The sequence below is a fragment of the Zingiber officinale genome, chromosome 4A, assembly GCF_018446385.1.
Source record: "Zingiber officinale cultivar Zhangliang chromosome 4A, Zo_v1.1, whole genome shotgun sequence".
Taxonomy (NCBI): Eukaryota; Viridiplantae; Streptophyta; class Magnoliopsida; order Zingiberales; family Zingiberaceae; genus Zingiber; species Zingiber officinale.
Window position 1 is genome coordinate 155,806,042 of NC_055992.1, and position 26,026 is coordinate 155,832,067.

The following is a 26,026-nucleotide window of genomic DNA, read 5'->3' on the forward strand; positions in this document are numbered from 1 at the left end:
GCTATGTGCCAATAGTTGCCACCATCTTCAGCACGGAAGATAATGGCATACATATAACAGCACGTGAAAAGCAAGTATGTGTGACGCTCTCCCTCTCCACAAATTGTGCTATAGCTTGGGTGATTTGATTTTGTGGTTTATCAGGGGATCATCACATCTAGGTTGATTGAGGTTGAGTGCTTGCATTTATATTCTCTAAGGTTGAGTGCTGACATTTACATGTTCTATGATAGATCTAGGTGGTCTATGGGTGAAAGAGTTCAGAATGTTAAAGCGAAAAAAGTAAGGCATAACCAAGCCCTCATATTTGGTTGATTTCTTTTGGTTTACCTGTATCGTTGTCTCTACTCGCCATGGTGAAAGATTCGAAGTGGTTATTCATAATAACAAATAACAGCTTTTTAGGGTTGTAAATAAGCCAAGTTGAGCCAAGCTTTATATTCTTCAAGCTTGTTTACCGAGCCAAGTTGAGACTAAAATGAACCAAGCCGTTAAAACGATTGTTCAAACTTGGCTTAGTTTCTTTTTTATGAGTTTAACATGGTTCAAGCTTGGCTTGAGTTTAGTTCAAGATTGGCTCATTTAGATGTTATCAAGTTCTCAATTCAAGTTTATTTGGTTTTTAAAACACTTACATTTTTAAAGTTGTTTGGTTTGTTAATGTGCTTCATATTATAAGCTTGTTTGTTCATTTTGAGAGTTTATTTATTTACAAGTTTGATAACAGCTTTGTTGATGAATATTGTTCACAAACAATTCATGAGCTGAATATGTATATGTTCAACCTTCTTCATACAATTTAATGAGTTGTTCAAGTTTATTCATTTAATTGACCTTGTGTATAATGAAAAAACATAATCAAGCTCTTACGAAGCTGAACACCAAGCATGTTTCATTTTAGAAAAGGTCCCAAATTTCAAAGCCTTGACCAGTGCATGGAAGAAAAAGAATGGTATAGGAAACAAATAAAGCATGAACTTAGCAGATGACCTAGTAAATAGAACAGTACCTCAATATCTTCTCGTTAACATGAAGATTTTCATCTTTAAGGCGAATCTTTTTTAGAGCATATTGTCGCCCATCCAGTTTATTTCTACATAAAGCAACATGGCCAAAAGCCCCACGGCCTGCAAAATATACATACATTAACATTAAAACATTCAAGAACTAAATTAAATATTAAAATGTCAAAAGGTAATTAAAAATATAGATACATTAACATTAAAACATTCAAGAACTGAATTAAATATTAAAATGTCAAAAAGTAATTATAAAAACTGAAAAATTAGTAAACAATAATAACAACCAAATCTTTATTCTACTATGCTAGGTCAGCTATATGGATCCTCTTATATCATTGGACTTGATCTCCTACTATATCTTCATATATATTTAAATGAAATGAATTTTATTATATTTTATCGTTGCTAACCAAATCTTTTATGACTCCCTCTTCCTCTATTAATGTGTATTTGTCATGGTCTCACATAACCTAATTAGGGTATTTATTGAATACCTAAGTTCATGTCCAAATATAATCTTAAATGTGTATCTCGAAGTTTTCCTTCCATAAGCACAACTTGATTTTCTTTCTAATATTGTGGTTTCTTATCGTGTTCATCCTCATATATCCACACATCCACCTTAACATCCTCATTTCTGTGATTCTTATATTTTAATTGTGTGTTCGTTTCATAGCATTCAACTTTATATAATATAGCAAGTCTAACCGCCGATTAGTAAAATATCTCTTTAAGCTTTAGAAGTACCTTACAATCACAAAAAAAAAAAAAAAAAAAAAAAAAAAACAACAACGTCCTGCATTTCAATCATCCATCTTTTATCCTATGTAAAACATCTCTATCATCTCCTAGTTTAACAATTTTCTTACTACCTCTAATACTACCAAACTTAAATTTTATATCTTCTGTAAATATTCTACTACACATAAATCCTTTTACGGCAATGTCTCTAGTTAAGATTCAAGTTTTGCATTCACTCTTTCACATGTCTCATTGACTAAAATAATATCTTCTCAAACAATATGCACCATGGTAATGTATCTTGAATGTATCCAAAAAAAAGTGAAAATATAGTATTCTTTAAAAATCAATATTAAATTTCAGCCAAATATCTAAAAATTCAAGAGATAATCAAGCTCCACCACATAAAATGCAGTGATAGACTTCTATCTCTTAACAAATCATCAGTTATGAAGGATCACAGGTGGATCAAAAGTTAATACTGCAAGGTGTTGCTTGGTAAAGTAGAAATGGTATGTTACAAATTTCCTCACAAAGAAATTGAAAGAGTTCTAATCCTTCTTCGTATATCCGAAGACACCAACAAGGACGAAGGAAAGAGAAAAAAAGATCAAAAGGCGAGAAGCTAAATCCACATGAACATGCAATAATAGACTTCAATGTCTTCGTGAAACATTAGATATAAAAGATCATAAGTGAATTAAAAGTCAATACTGTAAGTTGTTGCTTAATAGAGTAGGAATGTAAAATTGTAAATTTTCCCACATAGGAAGTTCAAAGTGTGTTGGTCCTTCTTCCTATATATGAAGACACCGATGAGGAGATAGGAAAGAAGAAGATGATGAAAAGACGAGAAAGAAAAAGAGGAAAGTCAATAAAAAAACCTTAATCATCATCACATTGCTTCATAGAAGCCTCACACCACTTGTCTTTGCAGAAGCCTTGCTTGTTTCAGGGGAACCTCGATCGAGTTGTTAGCATCACAAACCTCATCTGAAGGCTCTAATGTCGTTTTAGTGCTCATCATCGCATGCATCACTCAACTTCATTGTCTCAAATAGTTTCATGTGCTAGTTAGCGGGCTGATATTATTTCCTCTTATCTAGTGTTATCCTTGTCTAAATATTCTCCTTTTTCATCCAACCTGATATGGAAACCAAGATCAAACTTAATTATTACAATTGTCTCATGTGCATAAGCCTTCCAGGTTTCTCCTCAAATGTCATGAAAATGGGCATTAACTACCTCTCTCATGCAAGAAAAATATGGTCTTTTTCTCTACAAATAACAACACCAACAAGTCTTGTAAGTATTTCCCATGCCCACTACTTCTTCCTCCTTACTACTCTTCTTCCTTTGTGCAATTTCCTTGATTTCTTTACGAGGAGATCATGAGTCAGACAAGCAAGACCTTAAATTTAATATTTGTACTAACATTTGAAATCTCGATCATACTAAAGTTTTGGTTTTTAACTAGAATGATATTCTTTTGGTATCATGCTAGTGTTTCAACATATAATATTAGGAGTAAATTGGAGGTAGAAGAAGAAAAGAAATAAAGAAAATAAGAATAAGAAAAGATAGATAAATACCTATATCTAAGAGACTTTGAATCCCACCTGAAATGGTACGTTAAAAAAAATAACAATTACTATTTCAATTCATCTTGAAACGTGTTGTAGCACATCAAGGGTTTTCAAATGTCAGTATGAAACGCTGGTGTCATTTGCCTGCTTCCCGTCTCTGGTACTTTTCCTTCTCCTCTATCCTCCCTCTCTCCCTCTAATTTTTTGTTTTTGCAGCACTCCTCTCCTTCTTCCCTCTCCTCCTTTCTCTCCTTCTCCCTCTCAATTTTTCATCATTTCAACACTCCTCCCCTCTCCTCCTTTCTCATTTCCTTCATTCTAATATGTCAGTCATTTCACATGTTAGTCAACTAGTGAAATGATGAATTTTGCTTGCGTCAACTGGCATGACTCAGCACTAAAAACCATGCTCTCATCTGTGAGCAGCATTGGTTAGGTCACTTGTATCTCGCTTTTACAATTTTCTTTGATCCTTTCCCTGACACTAGCAATGTTTCTGTCATGCATATACCTTCTAGTACTCACAAGAAGACAAAACAAATAAAGCTTACTTGTCACTTTATAAAGGAAAATATAGAGTCCATAGAGATAATTTCTTTTGTTAGTTGCATTAATCAATTGGCAGAATTACTAAATCTTTGAGAAGGCTAAGCCGTTTGCAACAAGTTGTATAATATTTTTGAACTAAATTGATAGGGACGTTAAAGATCTAATTGTAAACAGATTAGGAGTTACTTAAAAATATACTAAACTTAAGGAGGTGAATGTAAAATGACAATGAGAAAATAGATATAAAGGGGACTACTTCAGGAGATTAGCCTTCATAATTTCTCTGTCAATAGTGGCTACCTTCTATGTCTCCATCTATAACTATGGATACATAGGATGCTTTAAGATCTAAAAGGTGTAAGCAAACCTATAGACGGAATTCAAAGTGAAAATTTAATAAACTGGTCACTTCAAGAAGCTTCCATAATCTTGTGTAGATTTTCTTTGTAAATGCATGCAACAATACAGATATAATAGGCAAGCAATGTTATGGAGATGATGGATCTATGCATAACATTTGCCTATGTTTTACGCCAGTTGCACTGTTTCTAACAAGGTTTAAAATTTTGACCCATGCCGATATTTCGATCTGGACCGGAACAATATGGTTTCGGTACCGTATCGTACTGTGCCGATATAGTTTCAGTATTTTTTAAATATAAAATATACGAATTAAAAATAAAATATTTAACATAAATATTTAAAAAATAAACAATATAAAAAATAATCTTTAAAAAAGGAAAAGATATGAAAATAGATAAATAAATAAAAATTTTATTATAATTTTTAAATTAAAATAAATAAAATATAAAATTAATTAGATAATTTTATTAGGGTTTAATAAAGCTTCTTTAGATTATCCCTATCATAAATAGGAATTGATTAAAATAATTAACCTAAATTTAATTTAAAAAATTCAAAATCGGACACCACTCGCGAGCTCGCGTGACTTCAGCGCTACCGCAGGTCACGCAAACAGTGGGGGTCGCATGACTTTTTCGGCGCGGCGGCGAGGTCGCGCAACCCGTGCAGCGGCCACGGGGTCACACGACGCCTCCGCAGTGGCAGTGGAGGGGTTATGTGACCCCTCTGCTGCGGTCGTGGGGTCGTGTGATGCCTCCAACTGTCGCAAGTCTGGTGTCAGGATCGTGCCGGTCGCCGGGCAAAACAAGATGTTTTGCCGATTTCAACCGGCTCGGCACAACACTTTAAACCATGGTCTCTAATGCAACCCTTCTCCTTTAACTGAACTTGGAACTAACCTTGATCGATAAAATTCATTCATCAGTAGATAGTAATATAGTAAAGGATCGAGCTCAATGGCATAAGAGGATCCATATAGTCGACTTCACTTGGTGAGACAAAGATTTGGTGGTTGTTGTCATTATGTAGCTAATTGAAGGACTATAAATGGATAAACCTAATTGAAAATCTATTGAAATGAGTTCAATCAATAAAAAAACAATATAAACCATCCTCAATTAAAATAATTATTTGTTTGTGATGTATGAATTGCTTGAATAATTGTAGCATTCAGACAATATCAATAGCTAAAATCTGCACAATATCATTGTAGTAACTATGGTACCAATGTATTAAGTACTACCTGTACCAATAATATTTAACTCAACTCATGAAGCAATCATTTTTGAATAAATCCATACGTGATTCTAAATCGACAGTTCGACATCGCTGATATGACGGTTCAAAAAATCTCAACCCTTAATCTTAACCTTTAAAGACGGTCACGGTTCACTGTCCGGAACTGTTCACAACGGTTAAAAATTTTTATTTTTATTTTTATTTTTATTTTAAAAAAATATATAAATATGAAAAAAAATATGAACTTAGGTGGCGTTTGGTTAAATGATGGGAATGACTATGGGTATAGGCTTGATAGTAAGATGAAATAGGAATGGGAATGGAAATGAAACCCACCTAGTTATATCGGTTTTGTTGATTCCCAAAAATTTAGAAATCATTCCCAAATTGTTATTCCCAAACCCACAAACCAAACACTATCTTTTACTATCATTCCATTCCCTCATTCTCAAATCCATCAACCAAACACCCCCTTATTTAAGTTGTCTATGTATCTTAGGATATAAAGGAATTAAAGTTCACATAGTTCGTTTGTTCCTTCTGTATCAAAATCTTCTACTTTGTCCTCCGAAAGTTGCTTCTTTTTTATTCTTTTTGCAATTTTCGTCCAATCATCAATGTTAAGCTTCCAAAGGATCAGGAGCCAAAGTAGATCGTCTTTCATCCAAGATATTATTTCTAGAACTAAATATTTGTTCTACAACAATAGTTGACATTGGACGAGTTTTGTTATGATAGAGAGAATGGAATAACTTTGGGTCTTTTAAAGCCACCATTGTAAAATATCGAAATCTGACTCATTAGCTATTTCACTGAAAACAAATGAAAACATAAAATAATTCTCAAGTTTTGATCCCTTGAATGTTAATATTCTATAATTATCTTCACTTTTACTATAATAATGTATCATAGACCAAGACCAATTGATCTTGCACTTAATACCAATGGTTTTTTTATCAACATTAACATTGTTATATTTTAGTGTGATGAGGCATATATATCGTACTAGTTATATTTTTTTGATTAATTTTGTAGGTTTGATGATACTCTTCACTACATATATAATTTTATTATTGAACAAATTATATTCCTTAGTAAACTATTATTGAATATATTAGTCAAATGGTCTCTGTAAATTCAAAAAGTTATGTGTTGAATGGATAAAAAAAGTTATTTTAAGACCAATGAGCCACCTATTAATAGTTAAATAAGATTAACAAATTTAATGAATTGAAGGTGGAATAGACTCACATTAGAAAACTCAAAACAAATAGGTTAAAAAATTGACCGGCACTGAAAATTTTAAAACAGATGAGTCGATTTACATTTAATCACACCATTAATATCATTAAAATGTTATAAATATTATTAAATGAGAGGCTCTCTTTGAAAAAATCTAAACTAGTTTAAAAAATTAGAGATTTTTAAAAATAAATACCAGTGAAATAATAATTTGGACCGGCAGCTCAAACCACCAATTCATCGGTTCACTTTGGGTCCAACCCATAACCGGCCCATATAGAGACGAGCCTGTTACGGTTCTGGCCCATTGAACTAGGTCAATGGGTAATTGGCCTATTTACCCGGTTATGATTCTAGGTTGGGTCCAAACTGAATCCAGCCCATGGCCAGCACTAACTAAATAAAACAAGATGGTTTTGTCTAATGAAATCATACAAGAATACCCAATCATAATATGAGTGGATGGCTGGATGCAAAACTTCAAAAAACTAGCACTAGTTACATGCATAGGGAATAAAATATCACCCATAAGCTGAACTTTTATTTAATTATTTACTGTGAAACTCAAAACCAGAAGTCACATGATTCTGTCATGAAAGCTTAAGCCATATTATGTTCACATTAAACAATATCATTAATTTATAATTCTTAGATTCCTATATATAAGGTGAAAACTAAAGCCAAAGAAGCAAACAGATCATGCATGCTGCACACTGGATGGTCAACTTACCAAGTGAGCGAACTTCCTCAAAGTCACTAAGGTAACGTGAAGTTGATTTAGATGAACTACTGTCCATTCTCCAAAACTCAGAGAACCTTGAAGATGCCTATAAGAAAGCATGCAAAAGAAACAACTAACCCCCAAATTTTTCAATCTTCAAATTATTGAAACAAAAGTACATAACGCAAACTAACAACTTGTCGTCCAAATGCATTATTAAATGCCTCAGTAAATTCTGAAGAGGGCGCAGCAACCAAATCCCTAGCCCATTCTGAAAGAACCTGTTCAAACTCCAAACTAAGTTAAATAGTAAATAAAAAACAATAGATGAAAATAGGAGGTGATGGTGGCAGTGGTGAAGCAAATGCCTAAGGAACACATACCCCTATTTTCCTTAACTCCAGTGATATTTCTGGTAAAACATTAGTTAGTGATTCCTTTGAAGAGCAAGCAATGCGAAGTAAATGTATCTGACATGAAAGACAAAGAAATATGCTTAAAAGTTCTACATATAGAAGAGAGAACAATAGTTGGAAAAGAGGATCACCAGAAGAAGATCTTTTCCTCTACTTTGAGAGTCATTATCACTTGTAACTGAAACATAGCTAGATGAACTTGAGAATAAATCATCTGAACCGAAATTATCATTCTCGGTTACCGGCTCTCTAAGGTTCATGTCCTGTCAAGATCATGTGGTACATGAACCTAAAACAGTGATCTTAGGCAAATTCTACTAATTTAAATAAATAATCTGATATTTTTAAGCTAGAAAACAACCATAGATATGTCAATCAATTTCAGACACTATAAATGCGATGTGTTTCCAAGTTGATTTCCACGATAGATAACTACTCAAACATGTAATAAATATGATGCTAAATGTAAGGCTGTAAACGAGCCGAACTTAGTCGAACAGTAAGAGGTCGGTTCGTTATCCCTAAGCTCGAGTCCGGCTCGAGTTTGATTCAAGCTTTATTCTTAAGCTCGAGCTCGGCTCGTAATAAAATTAAATAGCTCGAGTTCAGCTCAAACTCGGCTCAAAAAAAGCTCATTTAAAAATTAAACGAACTTAGTTTGAGCTCGTTTAAGATAATTAGCTATAATAATTAATAATATACTATTATATTAATTATTTATGTGATATATATATATATATAAAATAAGATAAATGAGCCTCTTAACGAACATGTTCACAAGCTTCTTAACGAACACGTTCGCGAACCTCTAAACAAACATGTTCGCGAGCCCACAAACCAAATACTATTAAACTCGAGCTCGGCTCGATAATGTTTTCAAGCTCGAAATCAAACTCGAGCTCGGCTCGTTAATTTAATCGAACGAATTTGAATAAACTTTTTTTCGAGCCGAGATCCGAATAGCTCGCGAGCGGCTTAGCTCGTTTACACCCCTAGCTAAATGAAGAAAAACACAATGATAGTGAATATTCAAAAATTCAAGATATTTTGGTTAATAATGCTCAAAAAAAAGCATAAGGCGAGAAGTTGAACAAATATCACATCAATTACTAATTACACAAGATTTCCACACTAGCCTACTTTGAGCACAATATATTTAAGAATTGCCCGTGTGCATTTTTACATGCTTAATTTTATAAATGTCATGACATGTAGCAAGTACTGGAAAACACAAACTTCCCACAGTTTTTTAATCTTGGTTTCAGCATCAGGCTTGACCGTCTGGAATGATTTTGTAAAGTTACTGATATTTTACTGTGACAAAATGAGTCAGGCCATGATTTGACTATGTCAAACCTATGTTTCAAATGAATTTATAGTTTATACTTTTCTATAGTTTGGACTGACACAGCTTTATGATAATAATGGCATTCCAAATTGTCTCTAAGTTTTCCAACCAATCATACCTTGAACTTCCTTAAAGAAGATAGTTTCGGTGTTATTGAAAAGTTTAAAATTGAAGCTTAATTGTCACATGCTTATAGTCCATGCTGTGGCAACTCTATCATGTGGTAACTTAAATTTTGCTTGAATAAACCAACACTCTTAACCAAGCTTGTGTTTTCACCAGGTTACTGAGTTGGCATCTCAAGTTGCTGGGATGGATTAAGGTACTATCATTTCAAAATTGGATACTTGCTGCCTAGTTTAAACCATCTATTATGCTTTATCAGTCTAAAAAATACATAAAATTTTGATGATCATTTTTACCTTGCTACCCAAATTAAAAACTTATAGTCACCTACTGCAAACCAGACACATGGCAACATCCAAACTTCTAGCTAGGAAGAATGTGGGACCAACAATGCAGCACACTGAACAAAAAGAATTTTTACAAGTAAACTAAAAGGTCAAGGTGTCAAGAATACATTTTAATAAGCTCATTCGTCAACACTTGAAATTTTTTATTTTTCGAGGCATAGCAAGCATTTCATAAGTAAAAAAGAAAAAATGAACTTTTTTCCATACCTCATGCTTTGTGCTATCATTAATATTCTGCAAAGTATCTGGGAACATTGGTATAGAAGTAGCCTTTGGAGATGAACTTGTTGTGTCATTGTCACCTTCTTCAGCAACAACATTTAGCTTTGAAGCTGATAGTGAATCCCCATGTTTTATCAGATTTATTGCTTCATATTTCCTATTTTGCAGCAAACTATCATCTCTGACAGGAATTTCAGGATTAGCCGAAGTATGAGAATCCAAATAGATATTGTTGTTGTTCAGATTGGCTTGCCTAACTTCTATCTTAAATGTTTTGCTAGAGTTGCCATTCATAGCTTTTTTGACATGACTCAATGTTACATCATTACCACACAAGTCACTGTAGAGATCAACCAAACTATAAACAGAAGACCCATCGGAATAACAGTATTTGTCAAACTGGGATGTTGCTTCCTCACTCTTTATGCTAGAACTAACATAAGGTATCTGCCATAGTAGAACACAACATTAGCTAGACTAGACTATAAAACTCAAATTTTAGAGGTAAGAGAGAGCAAGATAACATAGTAAATAACATGGTTTAAAATCTCGAATCGTGCCAAAATTTTGGTCTCAAACTAGAATGATATAGTTTCGGTATCATATCATATCGTGCCGATATAGTTTCGATTTTTTTAAAATATAAAATATATAAACTAAAAATAAAAAATAATCTAAATATTTAAACATAAAAAATATTTTAAAAAATAATAACATATTTTTTAATATATATATATTAAATTAATGGGATAATTTTATTAGACTTTAATAAAGTCAATCTAAATTATCTCAATCATAGGAGTTGATTAAAAATATTAACCTAATAAACCTAAGTTGAAATCGGCCCCAGCTCCTCGCCACCAGCTCCCGACCCCAAGCCAACACGACGCCTCCGGACGCATCGCCAGGCCATCGCGCCACGTCCAGGGCCTCTCAGCACGCCAGCTCCGGAGGCGTGTCTATGCCGGTCTACAGGCGGAACGAAATGTTTCGCCTGTATTGGGTGAAACCATTCGAGATTTTAAACTATGGTAAATAGACATGCCTGTAGTCGGCAGCCATGGCTATAGTCATATTAAGTTATGGACCAGTCCCCTCGGGATGGTCTAGTAGTTAGCACATGAGGTGTTGCCATCATGAGGTCTGGGGTTCAAATCTCGGCAAAGCCGAGGTAAATGTCTCCCTTATGAGCTAGTCACTATTCTAAAGGCTAGTAGTCGCCCGTGATTTACCTCCTCCGTGTTGACCCTGGGACGGGTCGACGGGGGTGCTGGGAGCGAGCGTATTCGCCTCCACATAACAAAAAAATAGACATGTAATTGTGCTTGATAACATTGGAATAACAAAATGAAATTAAAACTTTGAAAATAAATAATATGACAAATAAGAAAAATAAAACAGAATCATTTTAGACCTTTACAGTTCCATACAATTCTCAATTCCAACCAACACTTTTACTTGTGTTGATTAGCAACTTGATTTAACTTCTTAGTCTCAATCTAGCCCTTTTCCTCAACCATGATTTCTTAATGAAATCCACCTTATCGTTGACTATGGAGAAAATGGAGAATGTATGTTTACAGATATCCCCTTAAAGTCATAGGTACAATCGGGGTTTTATTATTCAAACACCATACCAACACTACAACCGCGACCACGCGAGGTCGTATAGGGTGTCAGATCCCCGTGGCGACCTCTCCGGGGATGTAGAAGGTGTCACGACCCCCGCACGGCCTCCAGGGCGCAGCAGCTTGGCAAGGATGGGACACTCATGACAGCAAGTCAGCAACAACGATTTTTTTTTTAATCTACAAGGTTAATTTTTTATTTTTTAATAGGTATTCCTTTTCCCTATTAATTTTTCCTTCTTAATTTTTTTTCTCTTTTATCCATTATTTTTTTTCTTCCTTATTAATTTTTTTTTCATCTTTCATTCATTATTGTTTTTCCCCATCAAAATAAATAAAGTAAAAAATACCTCTTAAGGTAAATAAAGGAAAAACAAAACATCTTAACCTCTTTAAAAATTATTATCATTTTCCCTTCTTAAATAAAAAAATTAAATATAATATAATTTCTAACTTTATAAAATGTATTACTACTAATAAAGTAAATTATTTTATATATAAATTAGATTTAATTTTAAATTGATGAAAATATATCTAAATTAAATATAGTTTAAAATTTTAGTTAACTTAAATCGACTTTTACACAATAGAATCAAGCATTTCATAAGATGATATCAAAACTTAATCCCATCATGCAACATGTCAAATATAAATAAATAATAAGCATCTATAAGGATCAAATATAATAAAAAAAATTAATTGATATATTTTATATTTGAAAAAATATTGAAATCATATCAACACGAAAAAATATGAAAACAAAACCGTAACATTTTGAGCCAAGGATTGAAATATTGTACCGAGCATATCGAAACAGGCAAAGCATTTCGTTCCACCAACCAACCGGCACGACCCGGCACTAAACCTAGTGTCAACCAAGGAGGCGTCACGCAACCCCCGTGATCAACGCAAACGGCTCATTGACGCCTCCGCGCCGCACCGGAGGGGACATGCGACCCCCGCAACCGCGTCAGGGGGATCGTGTGACCCCCACAACCGCGTCGGAGGGATCACACGACCAACTGCCGCATTAGAGGTTGCGATGTGTCGATGGGTTTTTTTAACTAAAATTGAACTTAGGTTTATTATCTCAATCAACTCCTAATTATAATAGGGATAATCCAAAGAGGTTTAATAAAATTATCTAATTAATTATATATTTTATATATTTTAATTCTAAAAATATATAATAAATTTTATTTGTTTATTTATCTTTTAGCTTATGTTATTATTATTTTTAATTGATCCAGTCAACATATAACTTAAATAGATAGTCAAACATATTTCTTAAAATCCTAAGTGAATTATTCCATTAAAATATATAAAAATTTATTTAAAATTCTAATAAAATTTTATATATTCCTAAATAATCCTGAAACAGTCTCTTGCAACAAACAGGATAAGGCTACGTACAATGGAATCTTCCCCGGGCCCCGCATGGCGGGAACTTCGTGCACCGGGCTGTCCTTTTAATTAATTTTTTATTTTTTAAATATGCATTTTTTATAATAAAATATTATTAAAAATAGTTATAAAATATTAAAATATTTCAAAAAAATTTTAAAATTTTTTAAATTAATAAATACTTTATGTAATAATTTAAAATTTTTAAATAATTTTAAAATTAAATATAAATTTAAAATAATCTAAAATTTTAAAAAATATATATAATTCTTAAACATTTCAAATAAATTTTTTAAAATTAAATTTTAAAAATAATAATTTAAAATTTTCAAATCATTTTATAATTATTTTTAGTTTTTTAAATGATTTTATAATTTTAAATTTAGTTTTGAATTTTGAGAATTATTTTTTAAAATAATTTTTATAAAAATGTAATAGGCATTATCTTATGAGATAACATTGAAATCGGTGTTCTAAAATGCGCCCTAAGCACTCAGCGGCCGGCGCCAGTACCAAAAAGGTGCTAGTGTCAAACCTAGGCGCCCCAGCCTAGGCGGCGCTAGGTGTCGTTGGGTGGCATCACAAAAATTTAAGAATTTTTTTATTTTTTTAATTTAAAGCCCTAAACGGTTAAACCCTATTCGATCTCACCATTTCGACTGCCTTTCTCCGGAAGAGCTGTAAGTTTTTAAATTTATTTTATATTTTTAAGCAACTCGTCTAGGTCGTCAGACGAGTCGCCAGAAGTTTGCGGCGACCCAGACACGTCTAGGAACGCGCTTGGTGCCGCCTGCTGCCGTCGTCATGTCGCGTCGCGCATCGCATTCAGCATGTGATTTTTTTTTAATTTATATATTATTTATTTAATTTAACAATTCCTCACTTAAATAGGATAATTTGAATAGACTTTTATACACCCTAATTAAATTATCCCAATAAATTATATATAAAATATTTAAAACTAAAATCTTTTTATAATTTTATTAAGTTATTTATATTCTAATAAATGAAGGGGAGCCTTGGCGCAACGGTAAAGTTGTTGTCATGTGACCAAAAGATCACGGGTTCGAATCCTAAAAACAGTCTCTTGCAAAAAGTAAGGTAAGGCTACGTACAATGGATCTTTCCCTGTCAGGAGCTTCGTGCACCGGACTGCCCTTATTTATATTCTAATAAATATTGTTAAGTAATTTATATTCTGATTTTTTATATTTAAAATTAAAAAAAATCTAACAAATCTTATTAATTCACATAATTTTATATTTAAAATGTTAAAAAAAATCTATTAAATTTTATTAATTATTTAATTCATATAAATTACATTTATATTCTGATAATATTTTTTTACTGATTTATATTAATATTTTTTACTGATTTATATCCTATAAATTTATTCATAAATCACTTTTCTGGTTATCATAATTACAATGGCGAGCAATCCATCTTCGAAGACATCTGTCACTCAACTTGAATCTAGGATTCTTAGGAGAAAGTCAAATGATATTGGATGGGAGTTTGGGATGTTAATTGATCCTAAGAACCTCGACAAAATTAAATGCAAGTTGTGTGAAAAATGATGTCGGTGGGAGTGTATAGGATCAAGAGCACATAGCAAATATACGTGGAAATGTATTCGGTTGTCGAAAAATATCTCAAGAAGATAAAAATAAGTACAAACAAGCTATTTAGAAAGGAGAAATAGAAAGAAGAACAAAATAATGGAAGAACGAAGTTGCAGAGGTGATTATCTCTAGACGAAGAAGAAGGTCCTGAAATTAAAGGGATAGATGGAATTAAAAAAACCTCTTCTACTTGGCCCCATGAATAAATATGCATCAGCAATTGCTCCAGAAAATACAGACTCCAGTGGGAGTAAAGTGTTTCGTCAAAAAAATATAAATGAGGCTCTTTCAAAAAGAGAACTCAACAAGTTCAACAATATGTTGGGAAATGAGTTTATGAAAATGGAATCTTATTCAATGTTATTGATAATGATAACTTCAAGCAACTAATGAAGGCAGTGGGTCAATTTGGACCAGGATTCAAGCCTCCAGCTCAATATCAACTTAGGGAGCCACTGTTGAAAGCCGAAGTTGAAAGAACAAAGCAACTGCTAAAGAAACATGAAGAAGAATGTGCAAAGAATGGGTGTTCGATCATGACAAATGCATAGAGTGATAAAAAAGAAGCATCTTAAATATGTGTGTTAATTGCGACTTAGGTACTACATTTTTTGAGTCTAAGGAGTCTTCAGACGAGGCACATAAAGCTGAACTTATTTTTGAGTATGTTGACAAGCGTGTTGAATAAATAAAAGCTCAGAATATTGTTCAGATTGTAACAGACAATATCACCAATAATATGGCTACAACTAAATTGATGAGAGAAAAGCAATGTGGGATCTTATGGAGTTCATGTACAACTCACACAGTTAATCGCATGCTTGAAAGTATTGGCAAGCTTCCACGATATAAAAAGGTTATTGAGCAAGTCAAGTCTTTTACCATCTTCATTTATGCTCACCATAAGACTTTGTCATTGAAGAGAAGTTTCACGAAGAAGAGAGACATAGTCCGGCCAGGAGTTACCATATTTGCATCAAGTTTCCTCACATTACAAAGTTTGATTAAAAAAATCTAATTTAAGGGTCATGTATACAAATGATATGTGGGAGAAATGTAAATGGTCAAAAACAAATAAAGGGAAATTGGCTTACTCTACTGTGATGAGCATGAGTTTTTGGAATGGTGTGACACTTGGTTTGAAAATACTTGCACCTTTGGTAAGAGTTCTTCAATTGGCAGATGGAGATAGAAAGTCATCGATGGGGTTTCTATATGGGGAACTTCTTCAAGCTAAAGAAGACATCAAGGTAGCCCTGAACGTGAAATTAAATTATCAGTCTATCATAGTGATTATTGAGTATAAATGAAGGATAGATTTGATACATTATTGCATACCACTGTATTTTTGTTGAATCCCTATTTTTACTATAAAGATAGTTTTATTGCTCTTTATGAGGAGGTCGCGATGGGGATTTTTAAATGTATGAAAATTTTGCATGCTGTGGAAATGAGAAACGAGAGGCGTTAGGAAAAGATCTCTCTATATTACCATTAATATGTTTACATTAGGTATTTATATACATAAGGAGAGAAAAGAAAAATCAATCTCAATCCCTACAGTCAAGGAAATACAATCAAGATCAATCTCAATCCCAATAATCAAGGGAATCCAAATCAATCATAATCCCTACAATCAAGGGAATATTCAAAAGTATTCAACACTCCCACTTAAGCTGGAAAATATAGATCATATGCACCAAACTTGTTACATATGTAGTCAATTCGGGGACCTCTCAATGACTTAGTGAATATGTCTCCTAGTTGATCATGTGAATTGACAAAGCTAGCAAATATTTCTCTCTGGCAAAGTAATAGTCAACTTCAATATGCTTTGTCCTCTCATGAAAAACTGGGTTCGAGGTAATATGCATGACGGCCTGATTGTCACATATAAGTGATACTTGTGTAACCTCTCTAAACCTTAGTTCCTGAAGTAACTGTTTTAGTCATATAAGCTCTTGACTGGCTATGGCCATAGCTCGATACTCTACTTCTGCACTGGATCTTGCCACGACATTCTGCTTTTTGCTTTTCCAAGAAATAAGGTTATCTCCGACAAATATACAAAACCCGGAAGTGGATCTTCTATCAGTGGGAAATCCTACAACTTGAGTATGTCCTTTGTCTTCATACAAAATTGGTGCGCCTCTGATATATCGAATAATGCGAGTCATAGCATCCCAATGTTCCTTACATGGAGAGTTGAGAAACTGACTTACTACACTTACTGCAAACGAGTTATCCGGGCGAATAACAGTAAGGTAGCTTAGTTTCCCTACTAATCATCTGTACTGATAGGATGTGGAAGAGGCTCTCCCTAATTTGGCAAGAGCTTAACATTAGAATCCATAGGGTTGTTAACTGTCTTTGAGTTTAACATTCATGTTTCTTCCAGAATATCCATTGCATACTTCCTTCGGGATATGATGATCTCATCTTTAGACTATCATACTTTTATCCCCAAGAAATATTTGAGTTTGCCGATATCCTTTATCTGGAAATGTTTGAAAATATGTTGTTTTACTTGTGAAATCCCAAGATGATCCCTGACGATATCATTAACATAAACCACTAAGTAGATGAAATCAAGAGAGGAAATGGTCAATCTCGCTTCGAGTCATGTCAAACTGTTGAATTACAGTACTAAATCTACCGAACCATGCCCTGGGTGATTGCTTGAGGTTATATAAAGATTTCCGCGAATGACATACAAGACCAGAAGACTCTAAGTGAGGACTACGATATAATTGTTTCAACTTATCTAGACCTGGATGTCCCTGAGCATGAATAAGAAGTGGAGATGTCGCCGCCGAACCAAGAGAGGGTTGTTGAATCCTATATAGGTCATGAGACTCACATCTGAAGCCAATCATCCTCCCCGTACTCCCGTCCTATAAGAAAACAAAAGTTTTAGTAAAAGAGATGACACAATCAAAGGCTCGAGTAAGTTGGCTTATTGACAATAAATTAAAGGGAGCTCCGGGGACATAAAGAACATTATGGGCAGAAAGAGACGGAGAAGGATGAACAATACCAGTCCCCTGGGACTGAATTTGGAAATCATTGGCCATGGTGACAAAAGGTAAATAACCGGAAGTAGAGAGATGAGAAAAAAGATATTTATTACCCGTGATATGATCGATGACCCCAAAGTCAAGAACCCAAGGACCCGAAGAGCGAGATATGCCAACAAAGAAATTACCAGCGTATGCGACAGCAGCAGTGGAATCAGAAGCATGACAATCCTCATACCATTTCAGAAAGTAATCATAGAAAGACGGTGGGATCATATCCGATGGCAATTTGTGCAGCGGAAGCTGAAGAAGCGACAGAACTCTAAGCGATCTAAGCACCGCGAGGAAGTCGACCATGGAGACTCCAACACTTATCAATCGTGTGTCCTGGTCGGTGACAATGATCACATCAAGGGCGTCCTTTGCCACCCTTACGAGGTGGAGATCTGTTGTTGTTAGAAGAGACCAAAGCTAACGAGTCAATAGGAATGGAAGGAGGCAACGTCAAGACTTTGGTAAGGACACAGAGGAGAGTTGCCCAGGTACTATCCATGGTAGCTTCTGTGGGGCTGCCCAGGATCTGATCGCGAACATGAGAATAATCTGTGGGCAAACCATATAAAGCCAGAGACATAAAAAAATTTCTTCCGATTTTCAAGCTCCGTAACAGGAGTGGCCGCAGGCGGAAGTAGTTCATTGAAGTCACAAAGAAGACTAGAGACTGAACCTAGATAGGTAGACATTGAATCCTTAACCTGATGGGCACTGAGGATAGTCATGAGATCTTCACAAACCTGATAGAGTCGTCGAGAGGTGTTTGTAAAGAGTTGTTGAGCCTGCGTCCAAACAGCTTTACAGGTTTAGTGAGTACGGAAAACATCGCTAAGGGATGGATGGATGGTGGCTCAGATAATGCAACACAACTTAGCATCAACCTTTTTCCATAGAGGACGATCGGCGACTTGGACATCCTCTTCGGTGTGAGTGAGATGTGTCTTATAACCCTATCCAACAAGTCAAAGCTCAATGTGAGAGCCCCAAGAAGAGTAATTCTTACCATCCAACTGCTCAGAAGAGAGTGGTGCAGTGATGTGGTTGGTAAAGAATAAAATATCCGGCTTTGGAATGTCGGAGATAGACATTGATCAGCTCGGTGAAAGAGGGTACACGACGAAGAAAGGCTCAAGCGATGTTGCGGCGCAAGGAACGGCGGCGTAGAGAAAAAAATAGGATTTGCTCTCAACCTCGCTCTGATACAATGTGGAAAAGAGAAACGAGAGGCGTTAGGAAAAGATCTCTATATTATCATTAATATGTTTACATGTAGGTATTTATATATATAAGAAGAGAAAAGAAAAATCAATCTCAATGCCTAGAAAAATCAATCTCAATCCCTACAATCAAGGGAACACAATCAAAATCAATCTCAATCCCAATAATCAAGGGAATCCAAATTAATCATAATCTCTACAATCAAGGGAATCTTCACAAGTATTCAACAAATGCCAATTATTAGCAAGGAATTAGCAAAATACAGAGATAAGACTGGGTTATTTGGTAAAACATTAGCAGCAAAAGCATGTGAAAAAAATGATGATATATTTGATCCATGTGTATGATGGAGTACATACAGTGCTCACACACCCAACTTACTAAGAGTGGCATTGAGAATACTTTCATTAACTACAAGTTCATCTAGGTGTGAAAGAAATTGGAGTGTATTCGAAGGAGTAAGCTTTAAACTTTAAGTCTTTAATTAAAGTAAGTATTAATTTTTAAAGTTTTATATTCATGTTACTAACTATTATATTTACTCACTCTCTCTTTTTTAGATCCATACAAAGAAAAGAAATAGGTTAGATGTCAACAAATTGAATGCTAGATTGTTGAACAAACAAAAAAGAGAAAAAGAAAGGAATGTCGATGTCCTTCTTGCAAAAGATGCTTCAAATGCACAAGGTTGGATTGTGGATGGTGGAGAAGATGATGAAGTTGAACTAGGTTCTAGGCTCACATGGCAAATGGTTGATGAAGCAAGTGGAGCAGATGAAAATCTACAAATCCGAAGAAGCTCTAGAGTGAGAACTTCATGAGGATGATTTTGCATCAGAAGATGAAGAGGATCACAATGATGATATTGAGTTTGTGTCTAATGAAGAACAAGTTGTTAAAAATTATGGTGAAGAAGTAGAATAAATTTGATGTTAAGTTTGTGTCCAATGCTATTTTATTAGTTGTGTAATTTTAAACTCATTTTAAATTTGATGTTATTGTGTTGGAGTTATATTATGTGAGTTATTATGTAAATTATTTTAATACCGAGGAATTCACTTAGCGGAGCCTAGTCCCCGCCTAGGCGGTCTAGGCGCTAGGCGCCGATCTAGCGCCCAACTAGCGCCAAGCGAATTTTAGAACCTATATTGAAATATAAATTCAACATCTCAAAATACAAAGCATATTTAATAATCAAATATTAATAAAATTAATATGCATATCCATGTTGCAAATGGCGGTAGGCGGTGGCGGGATAGTCAATGACCACCTATCGCTTCGGTTGCCTAAGCGGTGCCTAGGCAGCTGAATTTTTTTATTATTCTTTTACAAAATATTATAAATAATCATTATTTTTTATAAAATTTACTTTTAATAAAATATATTAATTAAAAATTAAAATTTTAATCAAAATATTTAAAAATAAAAATGAGAAATATTATATATATATATATATATATATATATATATATTAATGGGGTAATTTTATTAGGCTTTAATTAAGTATATTTAAATTATCTTAATCATAGTTAGAAGTTGATTAAAATTATTAACCTAAAGTTATTTAATTAAATTTGGACAATGCGTCCGGGCTCGCGCGACGCTTCCAAACTCATCGCAGAGCCCACACGACGCTATGATGGCAGTTCCATGCCCGGCGGTAGAAGAAAGAGGTGAGTTACCACCTAAAGCATCGCCTCAACCTGAGGCGGTGTAGTTGATGCCCAACACCCGCATTAGGCAATGCCTAGGCGACCGCCTCAACAATCATTTAGAACACTAATACATATATATTTATAATTTAAAGGAATACCGAAACTATATTGGCACTATATAATATTGAATCTGTATCGTACCGAGCATATAACAAAACTTCAGTACGGATCGAAATTTTAAACCTCGAGTACAAGAAGCCATACAACGAAGAAAAAAACAGCCACGGTTGAAAATTTGAAATTAGGGTTAAAATAAAATGGCCACCAAGTCTTAATGGATTACTATTCATAAAACCAGACTTCAAACCAGCGTCATGTTACAGTACGCAGACTTACAGATTCATGTGATTCGCTCAAAGGAGTAATTTCAGATAGAAACTCTTGAGCTGCTTCCACCAAATTGAAAATCATTACCCGTCCTTCCTGAGCATTAACCTTTGCCTGATATCAAGGATCACATAAATTCACAACAGAAAAACAGAAAGCATTTGTAAATGGCTGTTTTACTACTAATACGAAGAATAGAAATGATTTCCATGAAGCTAAATCTATTGTGCATAAATGGCTTGCATCATACAATTTTTTCTGCCCTAGAATATACCCAGAGGACCCACATGGACTTGCTATCTTCAACCAAAAAAGAATAGACTATAAATTGAAAAGCCTCCTTTATAGTGTTACGTCCTGCTCTATGATCGGTGCCAGTTCGGACACTTATTGTATGTCCCCTGACTTTAAAGTAATCCCTGCATAAATAGTTTACATGTCCATCCACAGTTTCCAAATAAGGGCAATCACCAGCCTCTAATAAGAAATTTTCAGATTAGATTCAACACCTTAATCCATGTCAAGCAGTAATTCAACTTTTTCAGTCGGATCAAGAACCTTTGTCAGAACTCCTAAATAATTGTTTCTCATGAATGCAACATCTTGAACCTTTGTCCAAACCCACAAATAACCATCTGATCAGAAGCCTTCATTAGAGTACTTGTATCCACTAGCAACTCTTTTAGGTAATAATTCTTTTACAAAAAATGATCAAGCTAGTAAGCTACAAACTGTGAATGAAAAAATAATGCCCTACTAAAGAGTGATGTAAAAATATGAACTAACAAGGGCATAGACAAATAAACAAATCATCAGTTACTTAATTTTCACCTGAATGGACCTTAAACTTAATGAAGACAATGTTCTAGGGTTCAATTTCAAAAAATATCAGATGTGAGAAAAAGGATGGCCATCCTAAGGAAATTACAGCCATACCTAACTGAGTCATAAGATAGACTGTGTACCGTGACTCGATGTAAATACTTGATTCGGTTGAAATAAATTTATGTTCACATCATAAGACCTAAAATGAGTAGAAACTGTCTGCATATATGCTGGTCCCTTTTATCATCAGACAGTAGATTAGATTGTCCTTTACTACTAGAAAACAACAAATTCATATCATGTCCCAGCATTAACTAGTAACTCTTTTGACAGCATGATTAACTTAGAAAACCTAAGTAGGAAAATCAACGTCATTCATGTATGTCAATGCCTAAACGATTATGATTATTTACAGAATTGTTTAAGATGCCAGCACTAACATTCTCTGACCTGGTCAAGAAGCAAAACAAGGAGTCTATCAGCATCTTCTTTTAACAAACCTCTCTCTGGCATTATCTGTAGTTTGGGGCATTTGTATGGATAACCAGGTAAGCATCTGCAAGCAAAGAAAGATGATGAATTTGAAAAAGATTCAGACAAAGTTAGAAGCTGCTGATAAAGGAGACCAAACTACAAAACAATTGTACTAACCTTACCAAGAGACTAGCAGAAACATAGAGATCATCATAGCCCATATCGCTTGAGTAAGGCCTGTTTCACATTGTCGCAGATTGGAACGGAGAAGATAATATAACTATAATTTGTCACAATTTTCAAGTACCTCAGCTTTATCGAAAAAGAAGCATGAGGTGGTTCAGATGTGATTTTGAAGTCATCCTGAAATATTGAGTTCCTAAAATAGGAAGCAAGTCATGGGTTAGAACTCATCAATTAAGTGCAGTCAACAAAACTATTATGAACCCAAAGAATCAATTTTCACTTTAGGATCATTCAGAAAAAACATCTGCGTCCAAGACATTCTTGCAGGAAAGTTTAGATAGGATTCATACTTTAAAAAGGTCCGTTGACACTAACCACAACTTGCTCAGTTATGGCGACTGGCATGCATGACATGGCACACGAGAGTATCAAACTACAGAGAATTGGAAATTTCAGTTCCTATAGAAAGTTGCTTTCCAAGGTTTAGTTGATAGGGTCTTCTCAATGATATTTCTCATGTGAGTATAATCTCTGATTCTGCAATAACAAGCCGAAACAAAGGCAATGAAAGGATGAAACGGAACCCACAATACAGTCAACTCGTCGGCAAGAAGATTTTCATCGACCATGGCGGCACATGATGAGTCCTTGGAGGACGCCCAGCCCCTGCCCCGTCCTCCTCCGCTTCGCTTCTTCTTCTTCTTCGAGCTATGCCCCATCACTCGCAGCTCCGCCTCAACGTTCCCAGATCGGGTGCTATATCATCGACTTCAACGGCAATTCATACCACCAATCGCAAATCTAAGACCTGCCTATCGAGGAGCCGAAGAAGATACCTAGGGCGGGCACTGGAGTAGAAATTTCAATCAGGCGATCAAGACGTGCAGTAGGAATCAGAATTCAGTAGGCAGGGCCAAACCGGGTTACCACGGTCAAATCGCTTTCCGATACGAGATTTTTTTTTTCCGTTTTCCAGGAAAACGAGTGTTAATATTTTTTAGAAAACCGTCTTCTAAAGAAAACAAAAGGTGTTAAGCCGTCGATTTAGATTGACCCGTCGAATTAGTCCTACAGTTAAATAATTTAAATAGATTAAATTAAAATTTTATAGACTCTTTAAAAGTAGACATAAACAGACTCATTTGTACGGATTACGGATCCAGACGAATCAATCGATGAGTCGATCCATATGTTAAGAAAAAAAAATTTAAATTTAAAATTTAAAATTAAAATAGAAAATTTAACAGGTAATGGACTGATGGATTAGTCTACTTAATCTGTAATCTACTCTGAGTTAGATTGAGTTGACTCGTCCTGGTATGCGAATTTCCCTACCGACTGAGTTGAACTCGTGCCAGATGATGAATTTCCCTACCACAATAACGGTAAATGAATCGTCAAATCATATTATTCAAATTTATTTAATAAAATAATTATGTCTAAGTTAAATCGGACCTAAAATAAATTAAGCATCAAGTTTAATTTTTTTTTATTTAAGCTTAGTTAAATATTATCAAGCTTATTTAAAATTTTTAAATGTATTTAATTAGTTAGTGAGTTTGATATTACAAATTATTTGTTCATTTAGATTTATTGATGAATATAATAAATAATTTTTATGAACAGTTCATATATAGTGGATGCAAAATGCTTCATTAATTGTCTTATTTCTATCCTACAAAATATCATTATATTAGGATAAAATGTTTTCCTTGATTTATTTATCTTATCTTGTCATGAAACTAACGATATTGATAATGACATAGCCAGGGCTGGATTTTACCTAGCTCTAGCCCAGTGTAGCGTAGCAACCAAATAACTTTTAGACTTATATATTGAGATCGAATCCAGAAGCCTAGTAATTTTTAGGCTTTCATCCCAGTAAAACCTAGTAGTCTAATAATTTTTAGGCTTATTCAGTTCAAATCTAGCTTCCTAGCTATCTTTAGACTTATATATTGAGCCCAAATTCAAAAATAGTTTTCTTTTATTTGTCGTTCGACACATCGAGGAGTAACAATCATAGAAATACAGTCATAGAACAATAATAACCCAGGGCAGTTGAAGATCCTGACTACACCATGGATTATTGACGAATCTAATCAATTATTTATATAATCTAATATTAACTAATTGAACATTGTCATGAACACACGTATTTATTTAATTTAGTAAGTTATTCAAATTTTTTTATTTCTACCATATGTAAATTAAATGAATATAAATAATTTTTTTACAAGTCAAAAAGCTGAGCGTGCATACAAATATTAATTCTCTGGACCAATTAATCTAAGTATTTAGTTTTCTGAACCGATTAATTTTGAAAGTGCTCAATTGGACTTAATAGAAGTTTTTCATCAATCATCAAAATAAATATGAAAATATGATATTAAATTAATTTTTTATAAGGGGAAGTCTGTTACAAATTCTTAAGTGTCAACCTAGTATTGTACTATTACATGGGTTTAGTGTACCCTTATCTAATTTATGGAAAGTCTTTTGGCTAAGAGTAAGTGTAGTATTTATTATGATCAATTTAATATCTGATATAAAGAATTAAAAATAGACATAATCCTCAAAAATTAAAACTATTTTTTATAAGTCAATTCTTCTTCCCTTAGATCTCTCCCTCCATTACCCCACTTGGTATAAGGGGCCTAGCTCACGCAACACATGTGCACAATCGCTAATAGTAATAAAAAATGCATAGGATGTTTTATGATATCATGATCCCGCTTCGTTACACATTACACATTAGTTTTTAATTAGAACGTCAATTTAAGTTGGGCCGGTTAGATTGGTTGGGCCTATTGGATGGGTGCGCGCCACTGAATAATTTAAATATATTGAGTTAAATTTTATCAATCAATTTTAAGACTGGTTCAAACATACTGACTCGTGGTTTGCTCGGATTGGCCCACATATTGGAAATTTTTTTCCCACAATTTAAAATTAACATAGAGAATCAATGGGCTTATAGGTTTGATTCGTCTAATTCACAACTCAAACTTAAAATTTTCAATTTATATATATTATTTTTATTTTTTACGAGCTCATGGTGTAGTCTGTCTAATCTATAATCTATCTTGAATTAACGATTTCTCAACTAGTCCCTGTCCTATTATATGATAGATTTTTGATAGAGTGATCTGTCCCGCCATGAGTTAGTCTGTTTGACAATATTACTTTCAATTATCATATCAAGATCTTTAAAACTCGGAATTAAAACTTGAGCTATATCATGAACCTTATAACATTACAAGTTATTTGAATGGTATGCTTTGACTTTTCTTCTTCTATTTCGAGGAGTTTTAATTAAATAACTAATCGTGTCTAAAATATTGTTTTGGGTTATATTATCTCATTTTCACTTTTAGCATGAGCATCCTTTTCACTTGCTCCCTCTATATTTATTAGTCATTACAGCTTCAAGGGTGAAGAGTTTAGGAGAAGCAACACCAAAAGTCTACTAATTCAAACACTATTAGATATCAAAGCACCGTGATTAAATATGACCACGGGGGAGGAATAAATTTTCTGACAATGAATACTCCTCGTTAGCACACAACAGAGCCAAATAAACTTCGCTTGAGAACGAGGAAAATTCTTACACTGTTACACAAGACAACAAGGG

At 34.0% G+C, this 26,026-nt stretch overlaps 1 protein-coding gene across 1 annotated transcript; it reads right to left on the reverse strand.

Moving 5' to 3' along the window:
- Positions 1-858: 858 nt before the first annotated feature.
- On the reverse strand, positions 859-23,344 carry LOC121972956 (eIF-2-alpha kinase GCN2-like). The gene is made up of 12 exons (XM_042524565.1): positions 22,981-23,344; positions 22,514-22,585; positions 22,384-22,443; positions 22,183-22,288; positions 20,917-21,021; positions 9,908-10,369; positions 8,011-8,142; positions 7,847-7,933; positions 7,658-7,744; positions 7,473-7,569; positions 1,010-1,127; positions 859-874 (listed from the first exon to the last, which is right to left on the reverse strand). The coding sequence occupies exons 1-12, from the start codon at positions 23,109-23,111 to the stop codon at positions 859-861; spliced, it is 1,473 nt and encodes a 490-aa protein (XP_042380499.1). The 5' UTR covers positions 23,112-23,344.
- Positions 23,345-26,026: the final 2,682 nt, after the last annotated feature.